The sequence below is a fragment of the Lathyrus oleraceus genome, chromosome 4 (assembly GCF_024323335.1).
Source record: "Lathyrus oleraceus cultivar Zhongwan6 chromosome 4, CAAS_Psat_ZW6_1.0, whole genome shotgun sequence".
Classification (NCBI taxonomy): domain Eukaryota; kingdom Viridiplantae; phylum Streptophyta; class Magnoliopsida; order Fabales; family Fabaceae; genus Lathyrus; species Lathyrus oleraceus.
The window spans coordinates 491341522-491359023 of record NC_066582.1 but is presented as its reverse complement, the minus strand read 5'-3'; the positions used below and the strand labels follow the sequence as shown (position 1 = coordinate 491359023).

The following is a 17502-nucleotide window of genomic DNA, read 5'->3' as shown; positions in this document are numbered from 1 at the left end:
GATTTGTATATCGATCCCTCAACTTTCGTGTAAATTTAGTTTTTTAGTTTAATCATGTAAATATTATGAAGATTAATCATTTTTTGCATCTAATTATGTAGTTTTGTTGCATTAGAGAGACTTTGGATGCTAAAAGGTAAGACAAAGGCTTCTACATGCATTTTTGGATCAAAGAAATGCCAGGAGACGGGGCTTAGCACGGTCATAGCGCCATCTAACTTTTTTTAGAAAGAACTTTCGCACTTAGCACGGTCTGGTGTCGCTTAGCATGACTTATGACAGTTTGATGGGTTTTGTCATCTATTCACGCTTAGCGCCGTCTGTGGGGTTTAGCACGTCTTTCTTTTTCTATTTTTTATAAATATCCTCTCACTTCATTTGGAGAGGGTGAGACACCAACTTTGAGCACCAAATATACCAAAAATTCAGAGAACTTCATAAATTGGAAAATCGGAGCTGGATACGCATCAATACTCAGGAGATCCTTGTTGATGATGCTCATGCATCTCTTCTCTTTTCTTATGAAGCAAACTACCATGATGATGTGTAGCTAAATCTTTTGTGTCATGATTAGATGTAATTAGCTAAACTTGTATGAATATCTTTTGATCATTATTTTGTGAACATATTATGAATCAATATTGATGTTATCTTTGTTTACATGTTAAATCTATGAGTTTGAATGAATATTGAGAAATATCTTTCAAGTCCTGACCTAAGATTTTTATCTATAAAAAAATAAGGTTTAAAGATGGATGTGGGATTTGATATTCACATGTATCAGATCTTAAACATCATTGTATTGTTTAATAGGTAGAGGGATCATCAATCAAACAGTACAATGAGATTTTGCGTCATTGTTTAGACATAAACAATGTCGATAAGTGATACGTGATAATAGTAATTGATAATGGTGTTCACAAACTAGATCAATAGATTACATATGAAAATGGTTAATTAAATCTAATCCTGACATGTTTCTTTAAACATTTATTTATGAATCATTTACCGTTGTCACACTTTTTATTGAATGTTTCTTAACACAATCTAAAACCCTTTTAAACTCTTCCTTAAAACATTATTAATTATGGAACGGCAGTGATATCACACTAATCCATGTGGATATGATAAAATAAATACTTTCCCTAACAAAAGTGTTTTAACAAAATGGCGTCGTTGTCGGGGATTGATGTTTAGATATTGCAAGCATAACAACAATTTGGTATTGTTTTAAGTCATTTTGTATTATTATAAACTATTTTATTTATTATCCTTTGTGTTTGTTAATTTATGTGTTTAGTGTTTTAGAACTCTGTTTATGCGAGAAAAGTTACCGAAATATCAACTTCTTTTTGATCCTTAGATTGAAAGAACAACTCGGAAACTCAACAGCAAAACCAAAAAAGAGAAAGTAGCTAGCCAACACACAGAAACCAACGTGCCCTTGTTGAAGGGGAGACTGCTGAGGGATGAAGTTTTTTCCTAAGAAATCTCCGATTGCACGTTGCTCCTCAACCTAACTTATGTTTGATCTCTAATCGACACCCTTCAATAGTCAGTGCATACAAAAACATTGATAATGGCTGGCAGGATCCTCCGTCGATGCATGTCTTTTGCATTAGACATATCGCTCAAAATTTTATGCGGGAGATCAAAGACAAAACATTGTGGAAGAAGGTTGTCAACGCAGATTACACATTATCAGAACCTTCTTTGAAACACTACCACAAAGAAATAAGATTGTCAAACGCATATGCAGTACGGTGGATCGACAGTATTCCATTGGAGAAGTGGATTAGGGCATACGACAACGATCAACTTTGGGATTACATGATAACAAATCTTGTGCAATCAATGATCTCTGTCTTCAAAGGCATCCGAAACCTACCTATAACCGCTTCGGTGCAGGCAACATATTTCAGGCTAGGGACGTTGTTTGAGACCAGACGTTCCAAATGGAGTTCAGTATTGGAATCTGGGCATTTGTTCAGTGATGCTTCAATGAAATTCATTAGATACGAAGCTGCCAAAGCAAACACACACGTGGTCATAGTGTTTGACTGTACTAAAGGTTGGTACATTGTTGTTGAGTCCATGGATTACAATGAAGGCATACCGATGGGACGATACATAGTGGAACTAGATAAAGGTTGGTGCGACCGCAGGAAGTTCCAAGCATTTCGTACGCCCTGCTCCCATGTCATTGCGACATGTTCGAAGGTTCGAAGGGATCCATCCTACTTACTATCTGACGTTTACAAAGTCATAAACCTATCCAGTGTTTACAAAATTAGTTTTTTAGTAGTTGCAAAAGAGGATTACTGGCCAGAATATCAACGGGACATTGTTTGGCACAATGAAGTTATGCGAAGAAAGAAAAAGGGTTGCCCAAACAACACCCGTATTCGAATCGAAATGGATAAGACAAACAAAATGGTTCAATTATGTAGTTCATGCCGTCAGCCAGGTCACAATCGTACTAATTGTCCTAGTGTTTGAACGAGCACAACATGATAAATTTACATGTACCTCTTTTGCAATATATAAAAAATAAAATTTATTTCATGTGATAACTTTGTGAGGAAATACATTCACAAACAAATAGAAGACATTCAACACACAAGCAATACATAAACAACAACACAAACAATTAAAATACCATTATTATAACTAAGCGATTACAACCATCAAAACAATTTTAAACATATTATGCATCATCCTGTAAACGTCTATGTCAGTCTTAATATCCACCCATTCACGCACTTCTCCATTTTGGTTGAACGTGGACACAAGCTATTGGATTCTTCTAATTCTTTCACCATCTGCAATTTCTCCATCTAACCAACGGTTCAACGTCCAATTAAGACGTTCAAATGAATCTATATTCCAAAGTTGAATCTTTATCGAAGGTGCGACATCTGAAAAAATTAAATCAGCATTTCTCTTGTGAATATATTCAGACCTGGTTAAAAATCAAAAAATTGAAGGATATTGAAGTAGAATGAAATAAAATATGGTTGAAGGGTAAAAGTTATGTGAAAAAATATGGGAGATGCGCAAGATATTTATAGATAAAACTTGAAATGCATGCGCCAAAGGGCTAGACGCCACAAGCATAGGCGCAAAACACATGCATGTGCCATCAACCTTGGCGCCTCCATGCAATGCTTTGGAAGCATACGTCAATGGAGTTGACGCCTTGTCTTAATGTTAAATGGATGCGCCAGATCAACTGACGTATCTGTTTGGAAATGTGATTGTTTTGGTTTTTTTTTTTTAAAATTAATTATTTCAGGATTTAATTTGGAATATGTGTTATTTAAAAAAAAAAATCAATTTTTGTTAATATTATAAGTTTTCTTGTTAAATTAAATAAAGTTATCAAGAAAAAAAAAAGTCAAGAATGGAGAGATTCCGAAAGGAAAGAAACCCTCGTACACAAAATTCAAAATACAGGAGAGAAGAAAGAATTAAGACCATCAAGTAACAACTTTACTCATAACAATGATATGACACAGTCACTCACTCTCTATGCATTTCCCATAATCACTTATCAGTTGATAACCGATTATTCGCAAGGATTATCGTCACTCTTTCATCTTCCCACAGTCGATTATTCTTAAAAGCGCTTTTTCTCCCGATCCGCGTTTGCTTTATTTTAACATGACTCAAACCGCCGCGGGATTTGAAAATCTTATCGGCTATTATGAGCCTCCAGTACAAGTACGTTCTTCTCTCTCTCATTGAAGCATTCTCAGATCTGTTACTTTTTTTACACTCTAAACTTTGGTGCTTGTTCCGAATGTCCATTTTCCTCTATTAATGTGATTGCTGCAGTGTTCTTCACTAGTTTAATTGCCTTTGATGCGATTCTATTCTATTCAATTTTGACCTAAGATTTATAGCAGGTGGAAAACCTAATTTCAACTCAGAATGCATTCTATATGTGTATATATAAGCTTTTATTTAAGAAACATTGCTCGGAATTAAGAAAATGTACTATTTGTTATGCATATTATTCTTGATTTGCCCAGTTGTGTGATTTTAGAAGCCGATAAGATAAAGATAAAGTGAAAATGCTTTTTTAATGATAAGATAGTTATGATTGATTGGCATTGTAAAAAGAAAGCTTCAGAATGATGGTGTCATAAAAGCTTGTAATTAAAATGATGCTTACTGAACATTTGCCTGAATATATATTTCATTTGTACAAATTAGGCAAAGGGAACTATGTGATTATTATTGGTAAGAAATTAATGTACTGACTATGCTTTGTTCATCAAACTGCATAGGGATTAGGTTTTTCTAAAAAGCTATTGTAACTGATGAGCGGTGTTGTATTGGATTTTAAGGGCTGGCTTTTGTGTATGTATGTATTCATGTGTACAATTATATGCATAGTCCAGTTTGTTTCCAAGTACTGTGGATATCTGCATTCATAAATCAATTTAGGGTATCAACAAGCTTTAAAAGTTTCATCCATTATCTTGTTCTCGTGAAATGTAGGAGCTTATTGTTATTGATGAAGTGCTCTCTGCTATGGTTGGGGTTGAAGGACGTTACATTTCAATCAAAACACTTCGTGGAAAGAAGGATGAAATTATTAATTTCCTGGTGGACCCATCTATGGATTTGACACTGCAGGTGAGATTTGCATAATTTTTCACTGCTGTGTTTTGAGCCGCAATCATAATATTAGAGCTGTTAAGACTCCACCTTTTGCTTTATGGTGATAGTTATGATAGGAAGCTTAGATAGAAAACCAAGCTATAGCGGCAATGGAAATGCTTTCTATACAATTTTTTTGTGAAAAAAATTTGTTAGGAGTTCAATATGTTCAGTATCATAACCTAATGCTAAATAGGTTCATTAAACCCATTTAAGTATTTCTTTCAATGTTTCTGTATTCTTATTTCATTTTTATAAACTTTTGTTAAGGAATGTGAATCATCTAGCTTACTATTCAAATAATGCAACACATTTTATTTGAAGTTTCTCTCTTCTTTTGGCAGCAATCCAAGTTAAGGAAATTATTTTCTGCAATTATATTTAGATATTCGGCCATTGTTTTAATTTGTGATTTGCAACCATAACTCTGCCCCCAAATTATGTTTTTTCGAGGTCTCTGCGAAGTAAGCTGACAGGGGATGTAGTGGCCTATGGTATAATTGTATAACTTTCGATAATGAACAATACAATATAATGCAACTTTACAGTAATGAAATGTAATATTGCAATGATATAGTTGTGTCTGAGTCAGTTTTTGTTTTTGCAGGAGTTGGCAAAACGGATTTTCCCTCTTTGTAGGAGCTTTCTGTTGATCAACCAATTTGTGGAATCAAGGTCTCAGTTCCAGAATGGGCTAGTTAATCATGCCTTTTCTGCTGCCCTTAGGGAATTCCTTCTCGTATGTTTTTCTGAACAGTGAGTCAGTTGTTGATTTACATTTCACATGAAGTAATTGTTTGCTTCTTAAAAGGATGTTTTTGTGTGTGCGTGTACAAACAATATATATATATATATATATATATATATATATATATATATATTATATATATTATATATATATATATATATATTCACTTTTTATAATTGGCCCCTTAACATCTATTGGTAGCCTGTTACTGTCGGATAGACTATTTAAAAAAAAATAGTATATATCAAGTGTTAATGTTTAGTGCCTGATACTGGCTCGGTATACCTCAACTAGCACCTTCAGATTTTTTTCCAAACAAAGCTTACGTTTCATTACCTTTATCTTCTGTTGGGGGTGGGGGAGGTAAAAACATCAGTTTCTAGGAGAAACTGTAATGTAGTGATTACTTTTATTTATTTTGAGAATACTCTCTTATGGGGAATGGCAATCAAGTTTAGTTAAAAAGTGTGCATTTAGTTTGTTTCTTTCCATTTTCTGGATTACGGGTTGCTAAGATTAAAATCAGTAGATTTAGTTATCCTGTAGTGTTATGTAGAGCCAACACTTTAGGTTTAAGGTGTGTCTGACACACATATGACACATGTTAGACACTCAATTATAGTCTTAGGAAATAATCTTTTTTGGCTCCGATATGTTGAGGACATTGCTCCGACACCTAGTCGACACTTCCATTTGGTTGGAAATTAAAAGGGACACGGTTGGTACCAAAAACTTCTTTATTTTTAACAATGATGTTCAACTAGTGGATGAGGCGGGAGTCCTTAAGTTGATTAGATATACTTTTTCGGTAATAAGTGGATGGATCGAAGGTAATAGACAAAGTTTAACAATGAAAGTGTTTAACTAATTAGTATTTTTAGGTGAGAGTCATTAAGATAGGAACAGGTAATACTTAGCAAGTTAAGGATACTACAATTAGAAAATTTGTGTGGAATAAAACAATGTTTTAAGTTTCAAAAAATTAAATGCATGCATTCCAAGATAATATTTCTACAAATACGTCATTAACTTGTGCCCTTGGGGCACATGTTAGCATTAGTATTGTACCCATTTGCACTTTCAAACTCATTTTAGGGTCAAGTATTTTGTAGAAATAGTAGGACTCAATGTTACTCATTAAAACAACACGATGTTGTGAATATGCAGACCCCATAGAATTAACCCAATGATATGTTAGTTATATGCTCTAGTTTAGTTTTGACAGTAGTGTTTTTATTTTCAAAATATTTTGGTAAAAGGTATTATAGGATAAGGTATCTTCCAGAAAAAAAGGTGGAACTTTAATAGGTCAAAGTTGCCAGTGTCCGAAAGTGAAATCCCTCTACAAAGACCATAGCTCTTTTTTGTTGAAGCAAAACAGTTTGTTTCACACTCTCGTAATCTTATTTATCTTAGAACCCAGGTTCTGTTGAGCAGTTTCCTTCTCCAATATCTGCACCTTATTGGGGCTTGCTGGAATTTCATGCAGGAGCCATGCAAATACGTGACTTGCAGATTACTTTATTGAGCAAAAACCAGTAGCATAGCATTAATTAGCAAAATAAATGTTCTCCTCTCTGTTGCAGTTCTGCATTTATAGTATCTTTTGTTTAAACTATGCAATTTGAATAAGAATGTACTTTTACCATTACGGCAATCTTTACCAGGATTACCAGGCCTTCGTGGCACAACTTGAGCACCAATTCCGGCTTGGGAGACTTTCCCTCCAAGGATTGTGGTTCTACTGTCAGGTATGAGTTCTTGGATTAAATGTAAATCAGTAAATGTTTGTCTAACTATTGTTGATAATACCTTCAATGATGTGTTTCAGCCCATGTTGAGGTCAATGCAGGCATTGTCTACTGTCATACAGAAGGCTTCAGCCAATAATTTTTCTGGTTCTGCCGTTCTTAACTTATTGCAGAGCCAGGTAATGAATCTCCCTTGTGATTGTCACAATATTCTGAAGTATGCACATGTTAAAAAATTCCCTTTAGTTTATTTTCTCAAGCACTTAACTCTCTCCACTATGGATTCCAATCTATCTAGGCAAAGGCTATGGCTGGAGACAATGCAGTAAGGTTGTTGCTGGAGAAAATGACACAATGTGCAAGTAGAGCCTACATGAGCATACTCGAAAGGTTTCTATTTTCTGCTTTAATATGTATAAAGTCCATAGACATACACCAAATCAAATTGATATTCAAATATACTGTTTGTATTGGTTTTTACATGAATCTCACTAAATAACTATAAGCCCTGTCCCCCGTTTTTTTGGGTTTAGAAGCACTATCAAAGTCCCTTTTTTCAAATATCTTATAATCTTTTGTTTGTATTATTAACCATAGAACTAGCTTGGTTTCTTTTGATGTCCGATGCATAAAAAAAATGTGAACAACATGCTTGATGTCGTTTACCTACAAATAAATCTCTACTTTTGGGTGTGTATTTTTTTGCTATTGCATTTCAGTTATATTTGTTATACTAGTTTAATAACCTTAAATATTGTTGTGCACTCTTATTATTGAGTTATCTCTAATGTTCCATTTTATTGTCCATCTGGGAATCTAAACAATCCTAAAGATGGGTCTATGAAGGAGTAATAGATGATCCTTATGGTGAATTTTTCATTGCAGAAGACAAATCTCTTCAAAAGGTACAACATAAAATTTAATCACTTAATACAGCCCAAAAGTAATATCAAAACTTGTTTTTTTTTTCTTTTTCATATGACCTCAGTTTCATATTCTCTATAGGAGAGTCTTACTAAAGATTATGATGCTAAGTATTGGCGACAGCGTTACAGCCTCAAAGATGGAATTCCTAGTTTCCTTGCAAATACTGCGGAAACAATTTTGACCACAGGAAAGTATCTAAATGTTCTGAGAGAATGTGGACACAATGTTCAGGTGTTGTTACTGTTATACTTGTATGTAGAATAAAGTTATCTGCTCCTCAGCCATTCAAGTTGGAGTGTGCTTGTGAAATATTTATTGTTCACTAAATGTAGTTTCTTGTTACTTTAGGTCCCTCCATCAGAAAACTCAAAACTAATGAGCTTTGGCTCAAATCATCATTATCTTGAATGTATTAAGGCTGCTTATAATTTCGCAAGTGGCGAACTCGTGAATCTCATTAAGGAAAAGGTGATTTTTAATATGATTAGGCTTTTAAATTCTCAGCTTACACTTTAGTGCTTCTGCAGTAGTTGTTATTGTTAAAAACCCAAGTTCTGATGGTGAATTGTGTTTGTATGCTTAGTATGATCTAACAGGAAAATTGCGGTCTATAAAACACTACCTTCTTCTTGATCAGGTACGATCATGTTCATCTTACATTGTTCAATTCGGAGACAATAGCTAGCAACACTAGAAAAGCTAAAACACTACCTTACATTGTTTCTTGTTTGCAACAATTCGCAAAGAAAATGGTATAAACAAACGGGAAACGTGAAAATAAGTTGGTATTTTTGCAATTATTGATGAATATATAGACAAATCAAATGCACACCATCCTTAACTTAAGTATTCCTTCTCTTCTGCTTTCCTAGTAGCAACTTCAAAGATGTGACATGAGATCTTACTGTTTGTAGTCTGAAGGCATATGATGGTTTTGAATGAAACAATAATAAACACAGTCCTAAATGCCCATGGAATATTTGTATTACGTGATCACATAGAAGGGGCCCTGTAAGGATGTTGAGCTTGTTTGACATACCTCCCTAGGCCATATAGCTGTATAGAAGATATAGATGCATGTCAAACTGATTTTCTCCTTCCTCTTGGACGGCAATACTCATTCATAATGTACACTATAGCAACACTTTTTATTGACTGACCCTGTAAGAAAATATTGAGCTGGTTTGACATACCCACCTAGGCCATACAACTCTATAGAATCTATAGATGCATATCAAAGTGATTTTCTCCTTCCTCTTGGACACTAATACTCATTCATAAAGTACACTTCAGAAACACTTTTTTTTACTGATATTTTTATATACATGTTCATGATTACACAGGGGGATTTCTTAGTGCATTTTATGGATATTGCTCGAGATGAGCTGGCCAAAAAACCTGATGAAGTATCAGTTGAGAAACTGCAGGTATAGTTATGGGATATTATTCACTTTAGTATGCATTTGTTTCTTCTAGTAAATTTCATTTGTCACCTGCCTATTTTGATTTTAAAAGGGGGCTTAACTCTAACTTTCCTTTATCTTTTGTTTGCTTTGGCTGTCTTCCTGTATGACACAGTCTCTTCTAGACCTTGCTCTGCGTACAACAGCAGCTTCTGTAGATCCTTATCATGAAGGCTTAACCTGTATTGTGGCAAGTAACTAATACACCTTGTAAGAAATTTTGGAGCTGTAAAATTCAGTATTCCCACATGATGCAAACTTTTTACTTTCAGGAAAGATCATCTTTGCTTAAAAGGTTGGGCACATTTAATGTCACTGAAGTTAGCCAGAGAGATTCTAGTAATAATGATATTCTGGAGGAGCCTGTTAGCATCACCGGCCTTGAAACATTTTCACTAAGTTATAAGGTATTTTTTTTCTCTACAAGTTTCTAAGAAAGTCTGCCTTTTGTTAGTTGCATCATTTATATGGTTGTTTTTGGTTCTCTTTTCAGGTGCACTGGCCATTGTCTATAGTATTATCACGGAAAGCCCTTACAAATTACCAGTTAATTTTTCGATTTCTTTTCCACTGCAAACATGTTGACCGTCAGCTATGTGGAGCATGGCAAACACATCAAGTATGGCTATGATTGCCTTTACTTCACTCAGACTTTGTGTTTAATTCGTCTTACCTTCATTTGTGGTCCCATATTGTAGGGAGTTCGCGCTCTTAATACACGTGGAACTGCTATCTCCAGATCATCTCTTCTGTGCCGAAGTATGCTTAAATTCATCAATAGTCTTTTGCACTATCTTACATTTGAGGCAAGTCTTTCTTTTCTTTGACTACACACATATTGTCTTTTTACTTCATCAAAACCACAGATCAAATAAGTTTTCAAATCATTTTTTTATGACCAATATGCATAGCAAAAGGATGATTGTTGTCAGGACTTTCGAAGTGTATAGGACCGGATCTGGGTTTCCTGCTTCTTTCTTTTTCATGATTTTGGTTCCTTAACTTTGCAGTTACGCGAGTTCTTGGTTTCCTAACTCTGGTTTATATTTTAGGTTATTGAACCCAATTGGCATATGATGTATACTAGACTTCAGTCAGCAAATAGCATAGACGAGGTAAGTTATTATTATCATCATAGATTGTAAAACTGGTGATGTATAAGTCATGTTACATACATGATACTGGAGTATTTTCTCTCCTTTATCAGGGGGGTGGGGGCTTGGATGTTTGAGAAAGTCTAACAGTTTCTCTCTGAAACAGGTTATTCAACATCATGATCTTTTCCTCAATAAGTGTCTGAGAGAGTGTTTACTACTTTTACCTGAGTTGCTGAAGGTTAGTTTCTCTTTGTTTTGTTTTGATAATCTTGTAGGTTTCTCTTCTCTTTTCGTGTTGTTTTGTTTTCATTAAGGCGGGTTAGTTGCCTTTTATTTGAATCCTCAGAATTTAAAAACCATATTTTGAATATTTATGGGACCTTTTTAATAGGAACATTAATGGTATTTGATAGATTTATTAATTAAAACTATTCTCTGCCTCACTTCTTTGTCAAACTTCTTTTGCTTGACATTTGCTATCAGCTAATTGTCAAAGGTTTAACACTTCTCATGATTGGTTTTTATTGAATTCTTAATCGCAGAAGGTGGAGAGGCTTAAATCCATGTGCTTACAATATGCAGCCGCAACTCAGTGGCTTATATCATCTTCTATCGTATTACATAGTCCAGATGAACCGAAAGCTGATTCAATCAAAACTAAACAACTGAAGTCAACCACCAGAAATGCAGCGGTCACTGATTCTATTCTGTAAGTCCAAAAACAAAACATTTTATGATTATATTAGTGTTTGTTAAAACTGATGATTTCATGTCATGTGAACATTCTGACCTAAATAAATAATTGCAGCAAATTTGAGAAGGATTTTGATTCCGAGCTTCAGAGTCTTGGATCAATCTTGAGTAGTAGCTCCCAGGCAGAGCCATATTTGACCCATCTTGCAAAATGGATTCTTGGTGTCAAACTCGAACATAATGGTTTGTGATGGGTTTTTCAGGAGCGTGGGTATTTAGTAGTGGTGTTAAACTTGAGCAATTATTGTGCATAGGTTAATGTAATGTCTGGAATGTGGGTATTTACATTTTTGTGAAGTTGTGGTTAGGTTTCTTTGAATATTTTTTCTTATTTGTTTTTCTATTATGTTCTTGCCAAATTTTGTCTAGGCAATTTGTGATTTGGTCTCCAAAAGAAACAACAAATTTTCATTTGAAACAGCCGTATAGTGTTTGATAGTGGTTCTATGGATTAAAACTTACCTATTGAAAATACTGTACCAGTGGCTGTAATGGATAGCATTCACGAGTAACAGCATTGTAAATTGTAAGTTACAGACAGTGATTTTTTATTTATAAAATAACCATTTTTTTTATAAAAAAAAAATCGAAAATAACCAATAATTCAAAAAAAACAACCAAAATAACCACTTTTAAAAGAGGATGTGTCAGATGAATTGACGCATCCCCTAGGCAACTAAAGGAGGCGCCAATAGCAATGACGCATGCATTGGACTCCTTATGAGGAGACGTCAATGCTATTGGCGCATGCATTGACCCTCATGAGGAGACGTCAATGCTCCTGGCGCCTTAGTGCTTTATGTGGTGTATGCGTCAATTCATCTGACGAATACACCTCTCTTGTATTATTATTATTATTATTTTAACTTTTAATTTTGTTTATTTAATAAATAAAAAAGAATAATGGAAAAAAATAAATTTATTGATGTTGTAATAATTCATTACATTGGACTGACAATAAACTAATTACTGACCCGATTATAACGTCTCCTGTTCCACATCCAGGTGCGTTAGTTTGTCTCTGAGGTCTCCCACGAATATCTTGAGGTGTTTGAGATTTTTGTGTGCTGACCTGATCGAGCGATGGCTGGTGGGAAGGTCTGGCGGAAGTTTCAGTGGTATTTGAGAGATGTGTCATCATTTGTTTCCAATATCCGGAGGGGCTCTGGTCAACGACGCTTCCGTAATGAAGTTCGGTGTCCATGTCATCGTAGTTAGGTCGTTGGGGTTGGGTGGATTGAGGACGGTATAGTTGCCCAAATTGGGACATTGAGTCGTTTTGGAAACGAAGCAAAGGTTCCTAGGGCGTACTATAGTTAAACAATGGTTGGATGTTATGTTGATGAGATGTTTGGGTGATCATTGGTGGAGGGCTACGATGAAGTGACCCATATGAATCATCTGGACTATAGACGGTTGTGGTTGCAGAGTTTGATTCTTGGTTTTGTGTTTGAGTGGGTGGTATGAATGGATTGCGACGTTGGATGGTTGGTTGTTGGGTGGATGACATGAACGGGTTGCGAGGTTGGGTATATGGTTATTGTGTGTATGTGGTAAGTTGATGTTGTGAGGTTGGTTGTTCGGTTTAAGTAGTTTGGCATTGATGTTGGGTTGAGAATTGTTGTGGGGCGTACAATGACAAAGGTAAGTACATAATATTTATTGAATTACCTGTACTTTCTGGAAACAAAAAATTACCAAATAAAATCATAATATAACACCGAGCTTTAATTATTTTCTCGTACTCGGTTGAATATTCAGACAATACTATACTGGCATAATATTGTTTAAGGTATTTTAAATTTATACCTTGCCCCCTTGCTTGACCGGATGTCTCTCCCCCAATTTCGTCGTCTAACAAAGGGGCACCTAATAATTCATTGCAGATAGAGTTGTCTTGGTTAACTCTATCATTCACGGCGTTTCCATCTATATGGAGACCCAACAACATGTACACGTCCTCAAGTGTGATGGTACACTCACCAATCGGAAGGTGAAATGTGTGGGTCTCGGGTCTCCACCGCACCAACAAAGCAAGAATGAACTTGTAGTTCATCGAGTACGAAACAATGTTGAGGAGATTTCCAAATCCACATCCTCTAATATATGGTTCTATTAAAGGATCGTGGGGTACATATTCATGTACACGACATCTAAAACGCTTTGGATCCTAATAACAAAAAAGTAAGAAATGCAATAATAAGAAGAAATACATAATACAAACATAGATAACAAATGTATACGACTTAAAAAGGGAATAAGTAAAAAGAGAGTGATAACATACAAATATCGAGATATTCTTGAGTGTTCCTCTGTGTTCATCAGCCGTAGTCAACAAAGACATGATTTGATGTTGCAGAGCTTGAGTGTGGCAGAGAAATACTGTGACAAAGAAAGATTATAGATGAGTAGTGTGGGATATGATTTGATATTGTGATATAAAAGGCTATTTATAGATGAATGAGTTAGTAGGGTTGCAACCTACGAAGCATGAGGTTGGTTGGATGCAATGACAAAAGTAGACTATGTAATGACAAAAGTAGACCAACCTTTGTCTTTGTCTTAGGCGCATGCATGTGAAGGATCACATGCAAGGAAGAGGCGCCCTTCCTCTTGGCGCCTGCACATGATTAGTCACATGCAAGGAAGAGGCGCCCTTCCTCTTGGCGCCTAAGTGTAAGTTAATGGAATGGGCGCCCTTCCTATTGGCACCTTAGTGTAATTACATTGAAGGGCGCCCTTCCTCTTGGCGCCCATGTTGTTTTATGGCGCCTAGGAAATGGACGCCTGTTAGGAATATTAGGGCTCAAAGATTCCTTGCTTCAGAGATTCCCTGGGCGCATGTGTGTTCTTGTCATTCTTGTCCCTGCATGTGGATTCTTTTCACTGCATGCATGGTCAAGTCTGTACAGACGAACCAAGTGATCAATGCGTTCAATTTCAGTAAAAAAAACTTAGATTTTTAAAAAATGTCTTCCACACAACATTACATGATCAGTGCCCATATCGAAGGTGAAATATTTGATCATCAATTGTTCAGTTTTTGTTTTTGAAACACAGAGGTAACTCGGTTTACAATAAATCGACGATCAAATTTTTCACATCTGAAACAAAGAATAGAAAATAAATTGCAATGCAGTAATGTTGGCCAAATTATCTATACAAATCCGGTTTGGTTTGCAGAAAACCAGGTGAAATTTTATCAGAAGAAGATTCGAGATGATGACGATGTTCAACATATGTTTGTCAGTCACGAACAATTTGGTTACAACAATATAGAGTTGTATATATTACCACATCAACAACATGTGTCTCAGTTCATTAATCAATCACAAGTGTTTTGTGAGACTGATGAAGAACAAGCTTAGGTGAATGTTCTAGATGACGAAGAAGAAGAAGCCGAAATCATGGTTGATTCAATGGTTAACGCTGATGAGGAAGAGGAGCCAATACCAGCAAGTCATGTATACTATCCACCCCAACACATGACAAGGTTAAATTTGGGTTTCGATGAACCTTTATCAGATATATGGTACAATCCTTATGCGCAAATGCAAGGATATTTGAAACAAGGAGACACATTTTGCATAAAAGAGGAATGTGTAAAAGCCATTAAGAAATTCAACATGCAACTATCAGTTGATTTCAGAGTTGACAGAACTTACGCATTGAGGTATAAAATTTATTGTCCGAATGAGCACTGCCTTTTTAGGTTGTCAGCTTCGTACCGGAAGAGGAGCGAGTCTTGGGAGATTGAATCAATGGGTCTAGATCACACATGCATGCTGACAAACCCAATGCAGGATCATCATAAATTAAGCTCTCAGCTAATATGCGATGAAATATTGTCTGTCATTAGCGACAATCCGTTGTTAAAGGTGAGTACAATAATCTCGCATATTAGGGCAGAGTATGAGTACACTCCATCATATAGGAAGACATGGATAACTAGGACAAAGGTTGTTGAAAAAGTGTTTGGCAATTAGGAGGGGTCTTACAAACAACTTCCAAAATACCTGTTGGCTCTAAAACAATATGCTCCCGGGACTATTGTCAAGTTGGAAACATTGCCCGCGTATACACCAGACGGGACGTGTGCTATTGGAAATGAAATATTTCACCGTCTCTTCTGGGCGTATCAACCATGCATCATATGTTTTTCTTTTTGTAAACCAATTATACAAATTGATGGTACATGATTGTACGGGAAATACAAAGGAACGTTACTGATGGCAGTGGCACAAGATGGGAACATCAGCATTTTCCAATCGCCTTTTCCCTAGTTGAAGGGGAGAGTGCTGAGGGATGAAGTTTTTTCCTAAGAAATCTCTGATTGCACGTTGCACCTCGACCTAACTTATGTTTGATCTCCGACAGACACCCTTCAATCATTAGTGCATATAATAACATTGATAACGGCTGACAAAGTCCTCCTTCAACGCATGTGTTCTGTATTAGACATATTACTCAGAATTTCATGCGGGAAATCAAAGATAAGACGTTGCAGAAGAAGGTTATCAATGCAGATTATGTAACACCCCGATAAAAATAAGATAATTATTTAATTTAAGTTAATATTATATTTATTAATTTAATTAAATAATTGGAATTATTGGATTATTATTATTATTATTATTGGAATAATAATTATTGGAAAATATATAAGTTGGAAATAAGAAAAAAAGTCCCATTTGGTAAAGAAAGGGTTTCACGTGAAAAGCAGAGAAGCGGCTGAAAAGAGGAAAAGGGCAAAGAGACAGAGCAAGAGGAAGAAGGTTGGAAAAGAGAAAAGCTTGAAGCTTAAAGATTCGCCGGATTAACTCAGGTAAGGGGGGTTTATCGTCGTTTAATGGGTATTATGGGTTAACATGTAATGGGTAGTGATGAACCATTGATTTGACCCTAATTGGGATGTTGAATGCGGGAAAATTGTGATGGATAAGTTGTGTTAAAACTGAAATTGACTATGTAATTGGATGAGTCTTGATTTCCTGAAAGTGTAGCTTTTTACGGAATTGGAATCGGAGGTCCGGAAGCCCTCCAACGGCGGAACATGCGGAGAATTCTGCATTCTGCTTCGTGTTAGCGCAGGAACAACTTTCTGTCTTGCGTTAACCGGTTAACCCAGGGTGTTAACCGGTTAACACTGTTATGAATTGGGAAAAATTGTTGTTTGTCTTGCGTTAACCGGTTGACCCAGGGCGTTAACCGGTTAACACTGTTAAAATTTGCCAGGAAGTGTATTCTGTCCTGCGTTAACGGGTTAACCCAGGGCGTTAACGGGTTAACGCTGTTGAAATACTGTTAGAATTGCAGTCTGTCTTCCGTTAACAAGTTAACCCATGGCGTTAACCGGTTAACACTGTTGAAAAACTGAAAAATTGTATTTTGTCTTGCGTTAACGGGTTAACCCAGGGCGTTAACAGGTTAACGCTGTTGGAAAAGTGAAAAATTGATAATTGAATATTGTGTACGTTTTGGAATGGAATTATATAATACTTAGTTTATGTCAAAAAGAGATATATAATATTATAGTTAATTTTGATGAGTAATTTTGTTGGGTTTATGTTATGAAATGTCGATACAAGTATGACTGAGTTGTTAAGCTATTCCGTGTACGGAAAGTTGTTAAAGATACTGAGTTGTAGGCTTGGTGAGCCAAAGTTGATTATAAGTTGATTATGTTGAAAACATTGTTGTGTTGCTATTATTATTATGTTGTCGGAATTTTAAAGTCGTGTATGTCATGTAAATCCATATGCATTAAGTCGGAGCTTTGCTCACACCACGTTGGCCTGGATTGGCAAAAGTTGAAAGTTGAAGGCTTAAGCCTTGATGCCTCGTTAAATTGGCAAATTTTAAGTTGGGAGTTTTACTCCGAATGGTACCACATGCATGACGAGTCGAGTCTCATTAGAGTTGCATTTTTGTTGGTTTGTTGTATGGGTATTTAATTTAATTGAGATTATACGTGTGCTTTATGTTGGTGTTGAGTATGATGTTTGAGTTGATGTGCCGTACTGAATGTGTGTTACGACTAGGGTGATGAAATGTGTTAAATTACTTAACATTGCATGATATTTTATAATGCTTAT

General features: G+C 35.6%; 1 protein-coding gene across 3 annotated transcripts; it reads left to right on the top strand.

The window, feature by feature from the left end:
* Nucleotides 1-3393: 3393 nt before the first annotated feature.
* On the top strand, nt 3394-11879 carry LOC127076574 (gamma-tubulin complex component 2). 3 transcript variants are annotated; one of them, XM_051018259.1, is made up of 20 exons: nt 3404-3455; nt 3563-3723; nt 4507-4644; nt 5276-5407; nt 7084-7167; nt 7248-7346; nt 7466-7557; nt 8000-8072; nt 8173-8325; nt 8443-8562; nt 8678-8731; nt 9438-9521; nt 9673-9747; nt 9830-9964; nt 10051-10176; nt 10256-10363; nt 10610-10672; nt 10818-10892; nt 11197-11363; nt 11463-11879. In XM_051018259.1, exons 1-20 carry the CDS (start codon nt 3404-3406, stop codon nt 11596-11598), a joined length of 2127 nt encoding a protein of 708 aa, XP_050874216.1. In that variant the 3' UTR covers nt 11599-11879. The 3 variants fall into 3 exon arrangements, with proteins under 3 accessions (XP_050874214.1, XP_050874216.1, XP_050874215.1); XM_051018257.1 differs by having other exon boundaries at nt 3394-3723; XM_051018258.1 differs by lacking the exons at nt 3404-3455; nt 3563-3723; nt 4507-4644 and adding an exon at nt 5001-5162.
* The last annotated feature ends 5623 nt before the right edge of the window (nt 11880-17502 follow it).

Coding starts and splice junctions, on each gene's coding strand:
- LOC127076574 (XM_051018259.1), top strand. CDS start 3,404: ATGGAGAGATTCCGAAAGGAAAGAAACCCTCGTACACAAAATTCAAAA. Junction 7,347..7,465: donor TTAACTTATTGCAGAGCCAG/GTAATGAATCTC, acceptor CAATCTATCTAG/GCAAAGGCTATGGCTGGAGA. Junction 8,073..8,172: donor AAGACAAATCTCTTCAAAAG/GTACAACATAAA, acceptor TATTCTCTATAG/GAGAGTCTTACTAAAGATTA.